This window comes from Macadamia integrifolia, unplaced genomic scaffold (genome assembly GCF_013358625.1).
Source record: "Macadamia integrifolia cultivar HAES 741 unplaced genomic scaffold, SCU_Mint_v3 scaffold46, whole genome shotgun sequence".
NCBI lineage: Eukaryota > Viridiplantae > Streptophyta > Magnoliopsida > Proteales > Proteaceae > Macadamia > Macadamia integrifolia.
The window spans coordinates 484342-506413 of record NW_024870459.1 but is presented as its reverse complement, the minus strand read 5'-3'; the positions used below and the strand labels follow the sequence as shown (position 1 = coordinate 506413).

At 40.1% G+C, this 22072-nt stretch overlaps 1 protein-coding gene across 1 annotated transcript; it reads right to left on the bottom strand.

Moving 5' to 3' along the window:
- Positions 1-539: 539 nt before the first annotated feature.
- LOC122068839 (subtilisin-like protease SBT1.5) lies at positions 540-899 on the bottom strand. The gene has a single exon (XM_042632756.1). It carries the CDS (start codon positions 897-899, stop codon positions 540-542), a length of 360 nt encoding a protein of 119 aa, XP_042488690.1.
- Between the last annotated feature and the right edge of the window lie 21173 nt (positions 900-22072).

Below are 22072 nucleotides of genomic sequence, written 5' to 3'. Positions count from 1 at the left end.
AACAAACCATGAGCACCGGCGTTGTCGTTGAGGAAAGCTTCTGCTTCAAAGAGGAGACCCAGCTAACAGTACTCAAGACATCTCACTTCTTCCTCGGCGACGGTTTTGCCGTTTACGACACCAAAGGAAAGGTCATTTTCCGGGTAGACTCTTACGGCCCTGATTCTCGACTCAAAGACGAACTCGTTTCCTCCTCTCTCCTTCTTCTTCTTCTTCTTCCTCGGGGCTAGTAACTACATACTTTCCATCAGACCAGGCCAGTGAGCCGCTCGTCATGGTTGAGCTCCCAGGGGAAAGCTTGAAGGGCGTGGCCTTTACCCTCACCAAAAAGCTCAGCTTTTGACCCATTCTCCTGAATACCAGCTTCTCAGGCTGCACCGTCATCGTGGTCCCACTCGGAGGCTTCACCGTTAATTCATATACCGATTTAGGTTCCCCCACGTTCGTCACCGTCCTAATGAAGTGTGTCGACATCCTCGTTCGCCCTGGCTGCTGCGGCTTCTGCTCCGTTCCGTCGCCCAACTGCTGGAATACCATTGTCAACGATGGGTAGTTAAGTCCGACGGCAAACCCGACGGCCCTATCCCCTCCGGCCAAGCTGCCAGTATGTTCAATCCCGGTGCTATCACGTCTGGTTTCAGTATCTCCGGTGACTCCGGGTTTGGCCCTCTGGCCGAGAACGATGCCACCACTGGGGCCGGCTGGACCCCCAGACGGGTTCCCCTGAAGGTGATCGTCTCCGTCGCCCGTCCCTTCTCGCCATTCTTAGTTCCACTGTTGGCCGCGCTGATGTATCTTTGTATCTCATCGCCCCCGGAAGTCCCGACTGCGGTTGCCGGCAACACGTGGCAGTCGGCCACCAAACCTTCACCATCGAAGACGCCGTTGGCCAATATCATCCCAACCCCGCCAGCCTTCCTCACCACGTCCCCTTTGGCAGCTCTGGAGTTGATCCCTCTGGCAGAGAGGAGGAAATGGATTTTAAGGGAATGAGAGAGATAACAGAGAGTGAACAAGAAGAAGAGAGGAGGAAACGGGTTGGGTTGGGTCATACAAATCTCGGTTTGGTTCACAAACCTCAACCCGGTTTTGGTACCCTCAACCAACATATATCATCTTGACCGTTGGTGATGCATCATCCACGTGTCGCATTCTGCACCTAGCAAAACATGGAAAAACAAACGATTAGAACAACAGAGGGTTTTTATCCGAGGAGGAGAGAGAGAGAGAGAGAAAAAGAATCTTGAGATTAGGTTAAGACCTTACTTTGTTGTGGCCAAACTCTCTTATTTATATAGATTTGGATATCTAGGGTTCCTAATCCTGGTAGGTCTATGATTACCCCAAGTGGGAGACCCACGAAAGAACCAGATCAAGACACAATCCGACTAAGTTCAATTAAAAAAAAACACTCTTTTTCCTTTTGTTCATTTTTGAGAAGAATTGGGATTGGTCAAATCAATTAATACCATCAAATTCTAAGAGGAATTGGATCAGATCGGATTAGATCGATCTAACTGGATTAGATCAATCTGATTGGATGGGTATGGACAAAATGTAATTAAAAAAATGAAAAATCACTTTAAACCTGTTCTGAAATAGTTCTTTTGGAACACTTTTGGAATTTTTTTTTTTTTTAATTGCATTCCGATTCAAATTGTCGCCTTTGTATAAAGAGTTAGAGTTTGTCCTTCTGCGGTTAAGAGTCTTGGACCCTTCGGACGCAATGCCGGTGGTTTCGGAATCTGATTTTGCACCATTTTATTTGATCCACCCTATCATACTTTTAGTAATAGGTTTGCTTGATTATGGACATATGCTATTGAATTGCTATGATGATGGATTTCATGACGCATTGGTGATGTTTTTAGTTGATTTATTTTACATATCTTACTGTTTCTTCTAATGTATTTAACATGTATATGTGTATTAAATCAAACCCTCCTGAGGCGGTTATTGACTTTGACTCGCTCCATTACTTGGGAAGCAGGGTCGATCTCTATCCACCGACTATGGTTATTTATTCTTGTTTTTGGGTGGAAATCATAATTGGTATTTTATTAAATGAGCATGTTCCTATGTATGTGCATTAGAGGTAGCTTTCGTGCATGATGTAAATTGCGGCGCTCCCAACTCAGTAAATTGATGTAGTTGGACTTTTAAAAGTTGTAATTATTTGGGACAATGTAATTAAATTTTTAAGAAGTCTTGTAAAGGGAAAGTGCCTCGCACTGCATATCATACACTTACACTACCTCGAAATGCCACTTTAAGTATCACTCGGGTTCCTATAAGGGACCCATGCGCACCCATTCGTATGGCGTAATTTTGTGGATTATAAAATACCTAGTTCTCCTTATATTGGATGAAAATCGATTAACGTTATATGTCCCTAATCCACACATGTGAGATTTGATTATGAGCTTAGCAAAATTTTTTGTCTCACCCTGTGGAGTAAAGAACCATTAATTTTAATCAGGATTTTTGGAATAAATTCTTAATGTGTACCTAATGTTTACCTTATACATCGTAATGTGTAGTGATATGGCCACTATTCATGTTATTGCAGACCTCACCAAAGGTGATAAACTGACTAACCCAACTATGACATGTGGCATTGAAAGATTTAATATTTGCTTGATGAGCAAAACTACCTTGAGTATTTGACCACTGTTATAGGCAAACCCACTGAGGATACTATTGGTCCGCACCATCATGATATGGAAGCCTATAATCAGTGTGTGAAAAAGATTGTAATACATGCTTTATTATGTTAAGCACTATCCACGATGATCTGATTAGTGATTATGAGAAATACACCATAGTTAAGTCCATGTAGGGCGAGCTGAAAATATACTTCGAAGATACATCTACTATAAGGTTAAGGGGTATGACCTTGAAGTTTGAGATATACAAGACAGATCCTAAGCACATTATGCCTGGACACTTTAGGGTGGTCAAAGTTATGATTCAGAAACTGAAAGATGATGGGACCAACCTTACTGACGAGCAGCAGGTTCAAGCTGTTATTAGAACACTACTCGATTCTTGGAGCCTCATAAAGCTAGTTCTCATGAACATTGGTAGCATTAAAAGTTTTACTCACGTTGCACTATATGTGGAACTTGAGGAGTGTTAAGAGGAAACTATGCAAATGCCCTAGTGTCCCACGGAGGCAAACATAAGTTCAAGTACAAAAGACAGGGCAACCTAAGAAATCAGGGTATGGCTCCAAACCAACTGCCAAAAGAGGGCAAGCCTTCTAAGCAGAGGCAAGCGTGGTGGAAAGAAAGATTTATCTAAGGTCAAATAATACAATTGGCAGAAGATGGGCACTTCGCTCGTGATTGCATTAAGCCAAAGAAGGTATTTTATTCTATTCTCTCTGTACATTTGTTTGTACCCATATTTTGGTTGCTCATACACAGTTTGATTGGATTGTGGATACATGAGTAATAAAATATATAGCGCGAAATCGAGGGGGTTTTGTAGATTATCACAAAGTTCCAGCTAGATCCCGGAACGTGTTCATGGGAAATGAAACTTAGGCAGTTTGAGGAATTGGTACTTATTAGCTCAAAATGTGTACTGGGTGCACCTTGCTTCTTCACGATGTGCTTTACATACCGGATATTCAGCATAATCTAGTTAATAAGTCAACTTTTAGGATATTCTTTCCATATTGACAGTTGCACTTTAAGTTTTATTTGAGTGGTATTATTTTTGGACATAGGTCCTTAATTGATAGATTTTTTAAATTAGAATTAATTGATTCTACTTCATCTATTTCTTATGTAATTAATACATGTGATAATTTTGAATCTATTAGATGGCATGCTAAATTGGGACACATAGGCCAAAACAGGATGGCTAAGTTAGCTAACTAATCAGGACATTGTATGCATCTATGACGGTTTTAATTAAGCATTTTGATTCTAGATCAACGATAAAAGTGACTACATAATATGATTTTTTTCACATTTACAGGTTACAAGATCATGCACATAAAAGATGCCAAATAGGAGAATTTAATGCAATCTAGACACCAGTTTACCCATGGATCGATTCACATGTGATCAAAGATAAGATGGGAAGAAGTTTCACTGAAGCAATCAAGGGCAATGAGTTCATCTCAAATTAGAAATTTGACCAAGAGTTTGAGAAACAAAGAAGAATTGGACATGGGAGGACTTGCACAAGTGTAGGGGCATGATGGTAATTTTGAAAGATTAAGAATTAGCTGGAACAAATTAGATATTGGGCTCGTTGCAATTGTAATTTAAAATGATGCATCTTTAATTCTCAGTTTAAGTCAATCCGTGGTCAGGATCGAGAGATATAGCTGAAAAATCATTTTGGGCTAAGTTGGAATTTAAGTTGAATTTTAGAATTTTTAAATTAATTCTATAATCTCTCTCTCTCCTCTCCTATACGTAACACTCTCTTTCCCATTCATATTTCCACTTGGATTCCTTCTTTCTTTCCCTCTTTCTTCTCTTACAAGTATTCTCTTTCCTACTTGGTTTTTAACTCTCATTATCCTTATCTTACAAGTATCTCTCCCTTTCCTAAACAACTTCTAACACACTCTCCTTAGATATATATATAAGACCTAATTCACAACTTGAGGATAACAAAATTTTTAGAGAGCTTTTTCTTATGAGTTTTTTTTTTTTTCTTTTCTCTTGAGTTGTAAGTAAAGATTGGAGTTAAAGTTTGAAGCTGTTAAACTTGGATTTTACAGTACATATTCAATAAAGTGTTTCTTTTTATTCTCTTTTTAATTTCAGACTTAATTTCATATAATGTTTTATCCATCTTCTAATTATTCTTCATCTTTCCTCATCCCTATAATTAACTAAATCTCGCAACTTGGAGATTGGATGAAACAATGAGATAAAGAGCAACTTGTAAGCAATTGATGTCTATTTTCTTAATTCCATGTAACTAAAACGCTATTGCAAAGTTAAAATTATGTATACCATTGATTGTATACGCAATTACCAACTTCCAATATGGTATTGCTTATAATCTAATGCTACTAATGCTATATATGTGTTGGATAACTCATGGGATATATTAGATTTGAAAATTCATATTTCCTATTAATCTATTCAAGCATGTGATATAGTGCTATATTGTTTGTAGATTGTTCTTAAATCTCATGGTAAATTCTAATTCCTAAGTGCTTCCCCACATCATAATTTTACACTTTTCTAGTGCTTGCATAATTTTAAGTTCATTATTCATTCTTGCCTTAATCTTAGGCTCACTTTATTATTGCATGTTGAATTTAATTCCATAGTTAATTCTTACCTTTCACCATTGTTTGTTTAGTTTAATTTAATTTTTTACACCCCATTAGTTAGTACACTCTGCCTAAGTTAGAACTGAATTTTTCATAAAGCTCACCTCCTTGTGATTGACCCATAGCTACACACGACCCATATGCTTATGGTATTACTTTATTTCTCAATCACTAGAGAAAATATTTTATGCTCAATCGCTAAAATTACCTCATTGTGTGCGAGCCCTATTTAGCATTTTAGGCTCATTGGAAGCCTTTTGAAAATGCAGTCCGAGCTACCCAACCACTAGAACTTGTCCACTTAGATATTTATGGACCTGTGAATGTAAAGGCATGTCATGGCACCTCTTATTTCTCACATTCATTGATGATTATTCATGATACGATTATATGATTGCTCACTGCTACGAGGTATTAGATTGCTTCAAATGTTTTATAGAAAAGGTTGAGAATCAGTCAAGTAAGAACTTAAAATGTGATACCCTACTTTCTAAACCTGATCTAATTGCCCGTATTGGCTTGGTTTGATCATATCGGGGCTGAACCAGAGAGAACCAACACAAGTACCATATAGAATATGGTAGCTAGAGTGATCTTGAACTCGGATTGGCCCGACAAGATTGAGTGGGTACCAAGTGTGATATGTGCACCCAAGTCTTGTACTTGCACGCACCACGAGGCCATATACAAGGAGTAAAGGTACGTAATAGTATTCATGGGTACCTACGTAATTTAATTATTTGTGGGAGTTTATTTCCATTGAAGCCCAAGTGGAACACTAACAAATGAGATATACCCACATGAGATACCCACCTGAGATATATCCAGCTGAGAGACACCCACCTATGACTAAAAGATATTTTAGGGGCCCAGGTATAAAAAGGGGAGATATTTATTGCTTTCTCCCACAGTAATGATAGTTGGTCAGTAGGGGAAAATAAAGAAGAGAGAGAGAGAAAGAAGAAGAGAAAAGGAAGAAGAAGAAGAACGAAGAACGGAATTGACCATAGAGTTTCACCAAAGCTAGATCTTGGCTTTTTGAGCCTGGATTAATGATCAACTCACTGGGATCTTCGATTTGAGATAGGTATTGAACATATTCCAAGGATTCTTAGGAAAACCCTCTTCTTAAACCCTCTTTTGATTTTTGGAAAGAACCCACTTGAATCTTGCTAATCCTGCTTGGATAATCGAATCTAAGGTCTAATGGAAGGTGTGTACAATGATTTTAAAGGATTTAGAAGGAGTGTTGGTGAAGATCTAGAGTTTTTAAGAGTTCTTGAGCTAAAGGAGTGAGATTGGGGTTTCATTGGTGTTCTTGAGAAAAGAGGTAAGAATCCCCCATTTTCTTTTGATTTAATCTTAGATCTAGGTTGTGGATGTATGACTGGACCTTAGATGAGGGATCGAAGGCTTCGGATCGACCCCAAGTGAGTTCCCCAAGCCGGAGAGAAGATGGAAAGATGATGGCAAAGTTTCATTTTATGACTGGGGGGTGTAACACCGGTAGGTCCTAGACCCACCTGTCTTGGGCCTCTGACCCACCTGAGTGCCCAGAGCTCAGTCTTGAGCCTCTGGCATGACCGGCGGGTATGAGACCGGCGGGTTCCCAGACCCACCTATCTTTGACTTATACCCACCTGTCATGCCAGGATACCCAGAATGACTTCAATTTTGATGGGTGACCCCCATTTATGATTCTAAACCCTATTTTAGTGTTCAATCATGATGATTTTGACCCCAAAATAGTGAAATGATCAATCATTACGTTTATGATAGGTTACACTTGTTATACGCGTACCCACACATCAGATCTCCTACGTATCGGGTGCAAGCATCGCGTACTTATACAAGTAAGTGGGAAGTGGACTTTGATTTAATTTCAGAGTGTTTATGCATCACTTAACATGTGTTAGTCTAGCCATGTCATCATGTCACTTGTGTGTAGAGTAGATATCACGTATGCCATATCACACATTGTATGTGCATTTACATGATATACTATGCTTTGTTTATGTTTGAATATTCATTTCGTTTTGATGTATATGATGGAGGAATCTCATTTGGATATGATGTATATACTAGATTAGATGCCGTAGCCAGCTTGGAAACGAGTGCATGGTGGCTCGTGGAATGGGACACGGTGCCATCGTATAATCGTATTATGCTCATATAGAGGCATGCGGCTAGGATTTGATATACTCCTTTATGCTAGACTCTTCCCAATAGGGGTTTACATGTTGGGTTACCATTGGGGGGAAGCATCGGGTTGCGATTATCGAACTCCTATAGCTATTAGAAGTACGCACGACTGATCGCTAGAATAGTTGGTAACCTTGGTGGTATATTCAGAGGGCCGATCATACTGTTTTTATTTCTGGTGGAGTCACCTATTTACTTTCTATCATTTAAATTTATCGGGATCGGCTTGCATTTAAATTTCGGTACCAATGGTGGGCCTTCTCTGACAACCCTATGGGTGTATCACGGGGTTCGTGGCATTCTCGGGGCGTACGTGCACAATGGTTGTGAGTAGCACATAGCCTATGACCTAGTAATGTTGTTTAGGTGATAGGATTAAAATGAATTGTATACATATAGGTGCATTTGTATTATGATTGCTCGTGTGGTGTTTCTTTCCACTTACTGGGTTAGTTAGCTCATCCCACGTACACAACTCTTTTTAAGTGATTTTGCAGGTTACCTGCTTGAAGATCAGGAGCTAGGCCCCATTGTGGAGTTTCCCTTTGAGGACTGGTAGGTCCCTATTGAGTTCGAGCACGGTACTGATTGCACGTGTGAGGATTATGCTGCATGGTAGCAATGACTCCAGAGTGATTCTTTTTTATTCTTCTAATGTACTCCCTTTTGATGACTTGATATTTAAATTGTTATATTTTGTGTATATATCATGCCTTCGGGCCCAAATGTTATAACTTTTATAACTCAATTTAGGTATCAAGTATTTGGGAAACAATTACAGGTATTATTATGAACAAGTCTTCCACTGAAAATACAGGTCTGTCTTAGTTTAGTAGATGTATGTTGTATAGCAGTTACTACATTATTGATCCTTACAGGTTTATGAGTTAATCGGAGTTAACTCGATCACCGGTTCATTTCTATGAGTGCGGGGTGTGACAACGGTGGTATCAGAGCACAATGTTTTTCCTGCTTATAGCATACTGATTAGACTCAATAGAAACTATAATAGGTCTAGGGTGGATGAAGATAAAAGCCTTATGAAAAGTTAAAAAGCCTTAATTAAATGTAAAATTTATAACTTTTGCATTTCATGCCATGCGTGCATTGATAGGATGAATTCTGTTAATTAGTTTTGAATTTATAACAAATGAATTTACTTGTTAGAGAAAATTTTAACAAAATTTCGGCAGCATAATGACGTAAAGTGGGAAAACAAAAAATTTTCAAACACAAAACCTGATAAACAACAAGCATAATATTATAATAACATATGGTGACTGACACGGCCACCATCAAACCATGCAGTTCTAATATAAAGCAAACCATTCAGAAAATTCACAAGTACTACCATAATCACAATTCAAACTCTAAGTACACAAACAGAAATAAATTACAAAATGGATGGTAGATGCCATCATTGCTTAAGTTATACTATTCCGATCACACAAGTAAAGTAGGGAAGTAAACCATAAAACCCAAAATAGTTAAGACCGTCAGATAAAGGTAAAATTCAAAATAGGAATGACAAGTAAAAAAGGATCAGAATAGAGTGATAGGCCATCAACCTCAATCACTAGTCAAAGTCATCACTAGAAACATCAAAGCGATCTCCTAGGTGGACCCCAGAGTAGATGCCGAGACGCATGTCCCAATGAGTAAATCGATCATAGAAGCGCACTACCCTCCTCTGTACACATCAGACATCAACAGAGATCACCCTATAAGAGTGGTACTTATCCTTGGTGATTCGATGAAACCTAGACTCTATCTCTCTGAACTGCCTCCACATCTAGAGCTCTCTTTCGGTGTTCTCATCCACTCTCCTGAAAGCTCCTGCTCCCTGGCTGCACTCTCTCCACGCTAACCTCTAAGCTTATTCTGACCCTCTCTCAAGGTCCTCAACTCAAATAGTGTATCCTATGGATAGGTGCCTCTGCGGTAGGTGGGGGAGCGGAGGCCTGTGTGCCAGAAGCACTAGGGATATCTAGACTACTGGCTCTGGCTAATTGGGAACCACAAACTCCATGGAAGGTTGGATCTACTGCCCTAGTATCCAGTGGCACCTCCTCCAAAACCTTCTCCTCTCTGATATCCTCATGACCGTGTACCCCCTGGGAACCTACCTCCTGGTAGGGGAAATAATCCTTGTCATCTCCAACATGCTCATCCTTATCCATGGGCACATCCTCCTCGTGCTCTGCATCCTTCTCCCCCTGCTCATCGGCTACTTATGGCTCTACAATTAGGGCATGAAGATTCATCTTCTTCAAGTTCCTTTGAGTGAACTTGTCCCGTGGGATCTTTCCCACCTCCCCGAATAGGTCAACCAAGAAGTGCTTGAAGACTCAAGTGAAAGCTCTACCATAGGGTAGGCTTGCATCATCTGAATGTATTGCGTGGTGGTGCATAGACCTCAACATGAAGTAGGGAAGGCATAGTCTAGGTACATTGCCCTCTAAAGCAGACAACAGGCAGGTGGCCAAGTAGGTAGACATAAAACCTACCTGATTTCGGTGACCACTCCTAAGAGCCAGGTTGAACTGCACCAACCTAGCAAATACTCGGCCCTCAGGAGAAAAGCCTATCTCAGATGCAGGCCTCACCATGTGCCACTGATCACCTCATATATGTGCTCTATATGTCTTGGCTCATCAATGGGCCTATACCTTTGGTCTTGGGAGGACTGTAGTAGTAGATGCCCTCTGAGGAAATACCCATAATCTCTGCCAATCAATCTACAGTCAAGATGATCTCCACACCCTTCACCATGTTGACTATGGCATACTCTCCATCTTCCTCTGTGGCCTCAAGGTTATAGTAGAACTTTCGCACTAAGCTCTTGTAATAAGGTCGATCAATGTTGAGGATAAACCCCCAACCTAGAGCAGTAAACCTCTTCAAGAGGAAAATACGGGCAAAATGCTCTACCACAACTTGTTTCTCTAACATCATGGGTAGTAAGTGGAAGGTAGCCCATGAAGATGCGGCCCTCGAGCTATAGAAGACCATCTCATCATAGTCAGATGGGTCTTCATGCTCATTCCTTTCTCTAGGCGGAGATGAAGCTGAAAAACTAGACCCCACCTCTTTCTTCTTGGCCTTAGAAGCCTTCCTCTTCCTTAATGGATTTGCAGGTTCCTTGCCTTTTTGGGGTGGCATCCTGAAAATGCAAGGAAAAGAGATAAGCACATGGTATAAAACAAAGAGCCAATGCATAAGGATTACCCAGTTGAGACAGATAGTAGAAATGGATCCAAAGAATGAACATGATAAGCTATGATAGCATATGACAGAAAACTATAGGAGAAGTGATCTAAGCTAACCTATTTCAAGCATCAAACCCAATATCAAACCTGGATACCTAACACTACCATGTGATTCAATGTATAAACAAGAAGGATTAAAGTGATGGAAATCACTAAGTAAACACAAGTGATGCAAAGGGATGAATGGGATGATGTATGTGATGATTTAGATGTACAGTTATCCCAATGAAAAGTAGCCTTAGTGCATGGAGAGTCCATGAATATAGAAAGTAAATAAATCCTTTCAAGAGAGCATGGGATACGGTATTAGATTAAACAAGAGATAGCATATCACTACTTGGATTCAGAATAAGATATTAAAGGATTGCAAACAAGTAGACCTAACATGTAGAAAAATTCAAATTTTAAAGTCTAGCCAAATAGAAGATTTACATTTCAATGGAAACAATTATTGACGATGCAAATATGCTTGAGGAGCTATACTTTAAATATAAACAATGAATTCAAGAATGGCTAGGCAGAAAATTTCCTAAATGTTTTGCCTCCTCCTTTTGGGCAAATCCATATAAGGGTTGAGAACATCCATGCCATCCAAATTGAGGAAAATTATGTAATAGAATGATTAGTAAACACTACACATGCCCCAAAATCACAAATGGAATGCTAGACTAGCATAGAAGAAGAGATGCACTGTAGAAGCCCCAGAATCGCTAGTTAGGGCACAAAAAAGGGAAAAATGCTTCAATGGTTCCATTCTATGGATCAAAATGCTTGGAAACTATAATCTAAACTCTACAATGGCATGTAATTCGTTTTCCGTGGAGAGATTTCATTTACAGTGACTATTTTCCCATCCAAAAAGGAGAAAAACCCAGATTTTTTAGAGAAGAAGAGGGTTTGAGAACTCACCTTGATGACTGGATGGGAGAGTATACAACTTGGATGGATCGTTGCTTCGATTCGAATAGTTGAGTTGTAAGGGATTGCTCAAAAATCACCTGAGTTGGAGAGAAAGAGAGAGAATTGAAAATGAGGCGATAATAGGGGTTTAAAACCCTTTTAGTCGCACCTCTTGGGTAACACAAGCGGGTATGAAACTCACGGGTTTTAGCTAGCCAGACCCACCGATCTTTAGCCCGTAAGTGTTGGCAGTGAATGCCCAGTGACACTAGTGGGTGCTACATGGCCTCCATTGGTGGATTGAAAGGTCATTTTTGAAAATTAATGAGGTTATAAGGGAGTTTTGGCCGACATATAAAAGGGGATACAAATTAAAAATTGAATTTTAATGTGCACTTTTCCCTAATTGTTTTAAAGCGTAAGTGCACAGGGTTGTGTTAGGGATATGCCCACACTCTTATAGTATGTTTTGATGATAACAAACATATGAAGGTATGTTACAGTTTTCCTTTAAGTATTTTTTTGTAGAGACTTCATATCAAAGATCGAATTTGGTGAATGAAACGAAGAAATGAAGATTGAAGTCATCAAATGAAGAGTATCAACAAGTTGGCATCAATGCTTGAAGAAGATATCATAAGAATTTAAGCTTCAAGATGTCAAGACATGAAACTTAAAGACATGGAATTGCAAACAAGAAGAAAAGAAGATAAAGTGCCAAAGAGTGGAAGGTTCAAGTGAAGAAGAAGACCACTAGGATAGATTAGTCACTTTTAATGTAATTTGTAATTTCCACATACATATATGCACTCACCTCATGCATGTGCATTGCATCATACTAGAATGACCATAGAGCATACCTTGACCAAGTATGAAAAGTCTCTAAGTGGTGAGGAACATATTAGGAAAAATGTGTTCTTGTGAAATTCTGTGAAAACCACATTAACCTGACTCAAGGGTATTTTAGGTAATCTTAAAGTCAGTATAAGGAGATGAAACCTTCATAGAGGTTGTAGGAAATTGATTTTTGATTCCAACGCAACTGATCTTAAGTCAATCCAAGGTCATACCAAAAATTTATGATCAAAATACTGACGACTGGTCAGTATGACAGCATTCTGTCAAAACAGTCTGTCATGTTGGAGGTCGACCGACTGAAAGCCCCGATCGACCGGAGCTGTCCGAGACCATAGCCGGTCGACCGTTAAAAAGTCCCGGTCGATCGGTGACTGCCTGGAAGTGCCCCAACGGCTATATTTTGCCTCAACGGCTCTTGGCGGTCGACCGGTGGACCCAGAATATGACCATTTGAGTGAGATTTACTACCCTAAATGCTCTCCTAAGCTCATCTATAAATACCTCTAATACTATTCATTAAAAAACAAAAATCCCAACTTTAGAGAAACATTATTTGAGCATTAGAAGTGAGAATTGGTCTACACCATCTCTTGAGTTCAAGTTCTTCATTTTACATTCAAGAGGAACTCAAGACCATCTACAAGTCTTCATCTACATCTTGGCATTTACATTACAAGCATCAACAAGACTTCAAAAGGTGCATTCATTCTATCATCATTGCATATTTCATTTGCACCACACCGGAGGTAATTCTCTTTTATTCCACTTCTCCATTTTCTATTTTACATTAAGTCTAGACTGTACTTAGGCTTGTGTAAGGACCCTCTCATCCTTAAGAGATTGTAAGGATCCTCTTATCCTTAAAAGAGTGTAAGGTGCCTCTCTACCTTAAAGGAGATTGTAAGGTGCATCTCTACCTGCAAAGGAGATTGTAAAGGCGCCTCTCTGCCTGTAAAGGAGATTTGTAAGGATACTCTTATCCATGAAAAAGATTGTAAAGGTTTTCTTCCCTACCTACTGTACTGAAAGGGAGAACTAGTGGAATACCTTACAAGGGGATTCTTGTAGGGAGTGGACTAGACTCGGATTGAGTCGAACCACTATAAATCTTGTGTTGTGTGATTGTGCCTATTTATTCCGCATTGTTTTAAATTACAATCACACTTGTGATCTATACATCGAAAAGAGTTAAATTCCACTAGTATAACCTATTCACCCCCCTCTAGGTTATTTCAATTGGTATCAAAGTAGGTGGTCGCGGGTTTGAGTCTCCCCAAGCGCATGGGTGCTCTGGTATTTGGGCGTCACTTTGGGGGGGGATTGTTGGGACCGGTGCGCATGGGGGTTCTGTATTGGGCGTCGCACCGGTGGCCCAAAGTCTCTGCCCAGATCCCGGCTCAAACCGCTGTCGCACTGGCTGTACATTAAGGAAATAAAGTTGCACCTTCTCTACAAGTCCGGGCTTTTGGATGACTGGCAAGCGCTTGATCCTACAGGTTGCGCGTAAGAATTCAAGCAATTGTGTAATGACTTGCAATACTAACCTATATGAAATTTTTATGCAAATCAAGTACACTTAACAATGGTATACACTAGATCCAAGAGTGTTGCTCGAGGTACACCTCGAGGTCCACGTCCCATTGGTAGACCACCAATCAATAGGAGGCCTCAACCTACGGGTAAGCATCTAACCCACAGCCTCAAGAGATAGTTGATCAGGCTGTGGCTCATGAGAATCCACCTATGGCTGCACTTCCTAATCCTCCACTAGTACTTACCCTGGTGATGTTGAGAACTTGATTCAACAATCGATTCAGACTCTCCATCAGCAGATTCTCCAATAACAACAGACATTTATGACTGTTATGAAACAACAATGATATGCTGCACTACTGGGTCAGACTCCTTGGGTAGATATTCCACAAGGTTCAACTAGAGGGCTTGGTGTTGGGGCACAGGTTGGAGGTACACCACCTGGCGTCACCCCTCAGAGTCAAATTGGAGGTACACCACCCATACTACCTCAGGGTACACCTCCATATATGATGCCACCTCTTGACCCTTACCATCCGGCATATGCACCATATTTTCAACCGGTGGGCCATACCACAAGAGTAGTGGAGTCATTCAAAAGGAACCTACCAATTACATTCACTAAGGTGGGAAGTGACCCTTTGGAGCTAAACCGATGGATCCAAAAGATTAAGAAGATATTTAAAGTGATTGAGTGCAACGATGCTCAAAAGATTATCTATGCAAGGTTACAGTTTAAAAATGAGGCCAACTCCTGATGGCAAGCCTCAAAGGCTACATTGTTTTCCATACACCTGAAACCCATATGGGAGCAATTCAAGAAGTTATTCTTAGCAAATTACTAACCTCGGAGTTTTAGAGACCCACAAGGAAGCTGAGTTCTCGGCTTGACTCAAAGAAGCAAGTCTCTCCTTGATTATCAGCAACAGTTTGAGGCCCTATTCTACTTTGCACCCCCTCACATGAAATCAACTGAAGAAAAGGGAAAGAAGTTTCTGAAAGGATTAAAGGTATCCATTGGCACTATATTGGAGGCATTAGATCTCACAGACTATGCCCTGATTGTACAGAAGGCCAAAGCCATGGAAGACAAGCAGAAAGGTGAATCATCCCTTACACCTAGAGTGTGGAAGAAAGTGAATCCATATACGGATTTGGGTGGCCCGAGTAGGATTTTTTGTGGACCATACAGTTTGGTCCTTTATACAGGCAAGCCTACAAGCCATCAGGTTATCCTCTTCGACTCTCTAGTGGGCCAAACACTACATTTTTTTGCTCGAATACTAGTATGGTGCCCACAGCTACTAGACCACCTAGTCCTCCACTTACTACAGGTCAGGCTCAGAGAGCTCTAGATACTGTTCAAGATTTACAAAACCATTGCTTTAATTTCCATTCATATGGGTATCTTGCTAAAGATTGCCAAGCCCGACCAGCCTTACCATCTAACCAGCCTTTTGGGTATAGACCTGCTTTGACTTAAGGAAGTCAACCATAAGGAAGGATATATGCTTTTTCAGCTGAGGAAACTAAAGCTAGCATAGAGGTGGTAGCAGGTACGATTTAATTTGAGAACTGCCTTTTAGTAAATATTAATAACCTACTATACTTATGTGCATTGCTGTATTAGGTGTCCTACCTGTATCAAGTATACGAGCATATGTCTTGTTTGATTCAGGGGTTTCATATTCAATTACATCAAAGAGGTTTGCTAAGAAACTTGACATGACACCTAAGATATTAGAGCTTAAGATGATAGTTAGCACACCTATAGGCAAAATTTTACAGTTCAAGGAAGTATATAGGCCATGCACCATTGACATCAGTGGAAAGTAGTTAGATGCCCAACTCATCAAGTTCAACATGCAGAACTTTGATGTTATACTAGGCATGGATTGGCTATCAGCACATCGAGCAAGCATGATGTGTGCTAAGAAGCAGATCAAGGTGATCAATGATGAAGGGAAGGAACTGATATACTAAGCGGATATAATAAAGTGGGCTAAAAAGGTTCTCATCTCCACTTTGCAAGCGGTAAAGTTATTGAAAAATGGGTGTTAGGGGTACCTAGCATCGGTGATTGATTTAGATGCAAAGGTCACACCACGTCTAGAGGAAGTAGAGGTAGTTAAGGAGTTCCCAGACGTTTTTCCAGATGATCTAACTCAGCTACCACCTGACAGGGAGCTAGAATTTGTTATAGATTTGATTCTTGGAGCTGCCCCGATGTCTAAGGCTTCGTACAGAATGGCACCAGCAGTATTAAAGGAATTGCAAGTACAATTGCAAGATCTATTAAAGAAGGGATTCATATGCCCAAGTGTATCACCTTGGGGTGCTCCAGTGTCATTTGTTAAGAAGAAAGATGGTAGCTACGTATATGCATTGATTACTGGGAATTGAATAAGTTAACCATCAATAACTAGTATCCATTGCCATGCATTGATGATCTGTTTGATCAGCTACAAGGTGCTAAGGTATTTTCAAAGATTGATCTTAGATCTGGGTATTATTAACTCAAGATAAAGAGTAGTGATATACCAAAGACAACCTTTAGAACTCGGTACGGTCATTATGAGTTCTTAATATTGTCTTTCGGGTTGACCAATGCACCAATAGCTTTCATGGATTTGATGAACCAAGTGTTTCAAGATGTTCTCGACAAGTGGGTCATCATTTTCATTGATGATATCTTGATCTACTCAAAGTCAGAAGAAGACTATGCAAAACACTTGAGGATGGTACTATAGAGATTGAGAGAGCAACAATTGTATGCAAAATTCAGCAAGTGTGAATTTTAACTCAAATAGGTTGGATTCCTAGGACACATTATGTTCGAAAAGGGAATCAAAGTGGATCCAGATAAGGTGAGAGCCGTAGTTGACTGGGAGATACTCAAGAGTGTAACAAAAATTAGAAGTTTCTTGGGTTTGGTAGGTTACTATAGGTGCTTCATCGAGAACTTTTCTCGGATTTCAACACCAATGACCAAGTTAACTAGGAAGGGTATATAGTTTGATTGGTCAAAGAAGTGTGAAGATAGTTTTCAAGAGCTGAAGAAGCGGTTAGTGTCAGCACCAGTGTTGACTATTCCTGAAGGCACAGATGGAATGACAGTGTATACCGATGCTTCCAAAATTGGATTGGGCTGTGTACTTATGCAACACGGTAAAGTAGTAGCATATGTGTCTAGACAGTTGAAGGATTATGAAAAGAACTACCCCACCCATGACTTGGAGCTAGTAGCGGTTATTTTCGCCTTAAAGATTTGGCGTCATTACTTGTATGGGGAAAGGTGTGAAATATATAGTGACCATAAAAGTCTTAAGTACTTTTTCACCCAAAAAGACTGAGACAAAGGAGACGGCTTGAGCTTATGAAAGACTATGATTGTGATATTCAGTATCACCCAAGGAAAGCCAATGTAGTGGCAGATGCATTAAGCCGAAAAACTCAAACGATGTCACTTGCCTATCTAGCTGTCAATCCAAAGCTCGTACAGGAGGCAATGTTAATGGATGAAATTCTCTTGTATGAGGGAGCGATCTTGAAACTAAAGCACTAGTCAGATGATGTTCAACAGTTGACTATGTCCTTGGCAGCTCTACAGGTACACTCTTCCATCAAGGAAGAAATCATACTGAAACAGCCTTTGAATCTTGAGTTACAGTGGATCAAAAAGAAGATTCAAGAGCAAATAATAAATGGCCCTAGATTGCATTAGCCAGTGATGGGGCACTATTGTTTCGAGGCAGATTGTGTGTGCCCTGCGATGAGGTGACACAAGACAAAATAATAAAAGAAGCACACTGTTCTTAGTACTCTCTTCACCCTGAAAGTACCAAGATGTACAATGACCTAAAGCAACACTATTGGTGGCCAACAATGAAGTCCATAATAGTTTTGTATGTGTCGACTTGCCTTGCATGTCAGAAAATAAAAGCTAAATGGCACCGACCTTTGGGCACTCTTCAACCACTCCTAGTACCCGAGTGGAAGTGGGATAATATTATAATGGACTTCGTCACTAGACTACCACGTACACCTAAAGGAATGGATGCAATTTGGGTGGTAGTTGATAGGCTTACTAAGACAACTCACTTCGTTTTGATCAGGACCAATTACTCTATGGATAAGCTAGCACAACTTTACATAGATAATGTTATACGCTTACATGGTGTACCAGTGAGCATCGTATCAGACAGAGACCCGAGGTTTACCTCTAGATTCTGGAAGAGCTTCCAGCAAGCCTTGGGATCACAATTAAACTTGAGTATGGCCTTTCATCCGTAGACAGACGAGCAGTCCAAGTGGACTATACAAATATTAGAAGACATGCTCCGAGCCTATGCCATGGAATGAGTGGCAGTTGGGAGGAGTATTTACCTCTTATGGAGTATGCTTACAATAACAGCTACCAAGCTACAATTGGGATGGCTCCATATGAAGCATTATATGGTAGAAAATGCAGAACTCTATACTGGGACAAAGTAGGCAAACACCAAATGCTTGGACAAAAAATGATTCAGATGACATGCGATAAAGTCAATGTCATTAGAGAAAGAATTAAAGCAGCTCAATCACGTCAAAAGAGCTATGCAAATAACCGTAGGAAGAAAATGGAATTCTAAGAGGGAGAGAAGGTATTTCTCAAAATATCTCTTGCCAAAGATCTGCGTAAATTCCACAAGAAAGGCAAGTTAAGTCCAAGATATATCGGGCCATTTGAGATTTTGATGCGAGTTAGGGTAGTAGCATATATGTTGGCATTACCACCTTCCCTTAGCATGTTCACAATGTATTCCATATATCCATGTTGAAGCGATACGTTCATGATCCATCCCACGTGCTACCTGTGGAACCGGAATACTTAAAAACTGATATGACATATGAAGAATATTTGACTGAGATCTTAGACCAAAAGGTGAGAACTCTCCGTAACTGCTCTATCACTTTTGTGAAGATCCCGTGGGCTAACCACTTAATCGAGGAGGCATCTTGGGAGAAAGAGGATAATATTCAAGCCTTGTATCCTCATCTTTTCGGACAACCAAGTACTATAATTTCGAGGAAAAAAATTTCAAAAGGGGGGTAATGTGATACTCTACTTTCTAAACCCGGTCTAATTAATCGTATTGGCTTGGATTGATCATATAGGGGCTGAACCGGAGAGAACTGATACAAGTACCATATGAAAATGGTAGCAAGAGTGACCTTGAAATCAGGTTGGCCCGACAAGACCGAAAGGGTACCAAGTGTGATATATACACCCAAGCCATGCACTTACACGCACCACGAGGCCATGTAAAAGGATTAAAAGTATATACTAGTATTTGTGGGTACCTACGTAATTTAATTATATGTGAGAGTTTATTCCCATTGAAGCCCAAGTGGAACACTAACAAATAAGATATACCCACCTGAGATATACCCACCTGAGAGACACCCACCTATGACTAAAAGATATTTTGGGGGCCCACGTATAAAAAGGGGAGATATTTATTGCTTTCTCCCACATTAATGATAGTTAGTCAATGGGAGAAAGTAAAGAAGAGAGAGAGAGAAAGAAGAGAAAAGGAAGAAGAAGAAGAAAGAAGAAGGGAATCGACCATAGAGTTTCATCGAAGCCGGATCTTGGCATTTTGAGTCCGAATTAATGATCAACTCACCGGGATCTTCGATTTGAGGTAGATATTGAACATATTCCAAGGATTCTTAGGAAAACCCTCTTCTTAAACCCTCTTTTGATTTTTAGGAAAGAACCCACTCGAATCTTGCTAATCCTACTTGGGTAATCGAATCTAAGGTCTAATGGAAGGTGTGTACAATGATTTTGAAGGATTTGAAAGGAGTATTGGTGAAGATCTAGAGTTTTTGAGAGTTCTTGTGCTAAAGGAGTGAGATTGGGGTTTCGTTGGTATTCTTGAGAAAAGAGGTAAGAATCCCTCATTTTCTTTTGATTTGATCTTAGATCTAGGTTGTGGATGTATGAGTGGACCTTAGATGAGGGATTGGAGTTGCCGGATCAATCCCAAGCGAGTTCCCCAAGCCAGAAAGAAGATGGGAAGATGATGACAAAGTTTCGTTTTATGACTGGGGGGTGTAACACCAGCAAGTCCCAAACCCACCTGTCTTAGGTCACTGACCCACCTGAGTGGCCAGAGCTCAGTGTTGAGCCTCTGGCGTGACTAGCGGGTATGAGACCGATGGGTTCCCAGACCCACCTGTCTTTGACTCATACCCACCTGTCATGCCAGGATACCCAAAATGAGTCCGAATTTGATGGGTGACCCCTATTTATGATTCTAAACCTAATTTTAGTGTTCAATTATGATGATTTTGACCCCAAAATAGTGAAATGATCAATCATTATATTTATAATAGGTTACACTCATTATACTCGTACCCACACATTGGATCTCCTACGTACCGAGTGCAACCATTGCGTACTTATACAAGTAAGTGGAGAGTGGACTTTGATTTAATTTCAGAGTGTTTAAGCATCACTTAACCTGTGTTAGTTTAGCCATGTCATCATATCACTTGTGTGTAGACTAGACATCACGTATGCCAAATCATGCATTGTATATGCATTTACATGATATGCTATGCTTTGTTTATGTTTAAATATTCATTTCATTTTGATGTATGTGATAGAGGAATCACATTTAGACATGATGTATATACTAGATTAGATGCCGTAGTCAGCTTGAGAACGAGTGCATGGTGGCTCGTGGAATAGGACGTGGTGCTATCGTGTAATCATTCTATGCTCATACAGAGGCATACGGCTAGGATTTGATATACCCCTTTGTACTACGACCTTTCCCAAAAAGTGTTTACGTGTTGGGTTACCATTGGGGGGAAGAATCGGGTTTTAGTTGTCGAACTCCAACAGTGGTTAGAAGTACGCACGGATGATTGCTAGGATAGTCGGTAACCCCGGTGGTATATTCAGAGGGCCGATCGTACTATTTTTATTTTGGGTGGAGTCACCTAACTTTTTATCATTTAAATTTGTAGGGTGTCGACTTGCATTTAAATTTGTTTTTCTTTGACAACCCTATGGGTGTATTACGGAATGGGGTTCGCGGCTCGTACTTAGGGCATATGTGCATTGTGGTTATGAGTAGCACATAGCCTATGACCTAGTAATGTTATTTAGGTGATATGATTAAAATGAATTGCATACATATAGGTGCATTTGTATTGAGATTACTTGTGTGGTCTTCATTTCCACTTACTGGGCTAGTGAGCTCATCCTATGTGCACAACTCTTTTTAGGTGATTTTACAGGTTACCTACCTGAAGATCAGGAGCAGGGCCCCACTGTGGAGTTTTCCTCTGAGGATTGGTGGGTCCCTGTTGAGTTCAAGCATGGTGCTGATTGCATATATGAGGATTGTGCTGTATGGCAGTAGTGATTCCAGAGTGATTCTTTCTACTTTTTTGATGTACTCCCTTTTGATGACTTGATGCGTAAATTGTTATATTTTGTGTATATATCATGCCTTCGGGCCAAAATGTATATAACTTTTATAACTCAATTTGGATAGCAAGTATTTGGGAAACAATTACAGGTATTATTATAAACAAGTCTTCCGCTGAAAATACAAGCATGATCTTAGTTTAGTAGATGTATGTTGTATAGCAGTTACTGCATTGTTAATCCTGGCAAGTTTGTGAGTTAACCGGAGTTAACTCAGTCACCGGCTCGATTCTGTGAGAGCAGGGTGTGACAAAAACTTTACGATGTAAGTATCTATCTGATAAGTTCAAAGAACTGTGTGAGGAGAAGGGGTTTTGCAGGCATTTGACTATTTCTCATACTTCACAGTAAAATGACCTAGTGAAGAGCATGAATAGGACACTCTTAGATATGGTTAGATCGATGATGGTGTAAGCAAACCTCCTAATATCGTTTTAGGGGATGCTCTTTTGATTGTTTTCCAAATTCTTAACCAAGTGCCTTCACAGTTAGTTCCTTCATCTCCTATAAGTT

Coding starts and splice junctions, on each gene's coding strand:
- LOC122068839 (XM_042632756.1), bottom strand. CDS start 899: ATGATATTGGCCAACGGCGTCTTCGATGGTGAAGGTTTGGTGGCCGAC.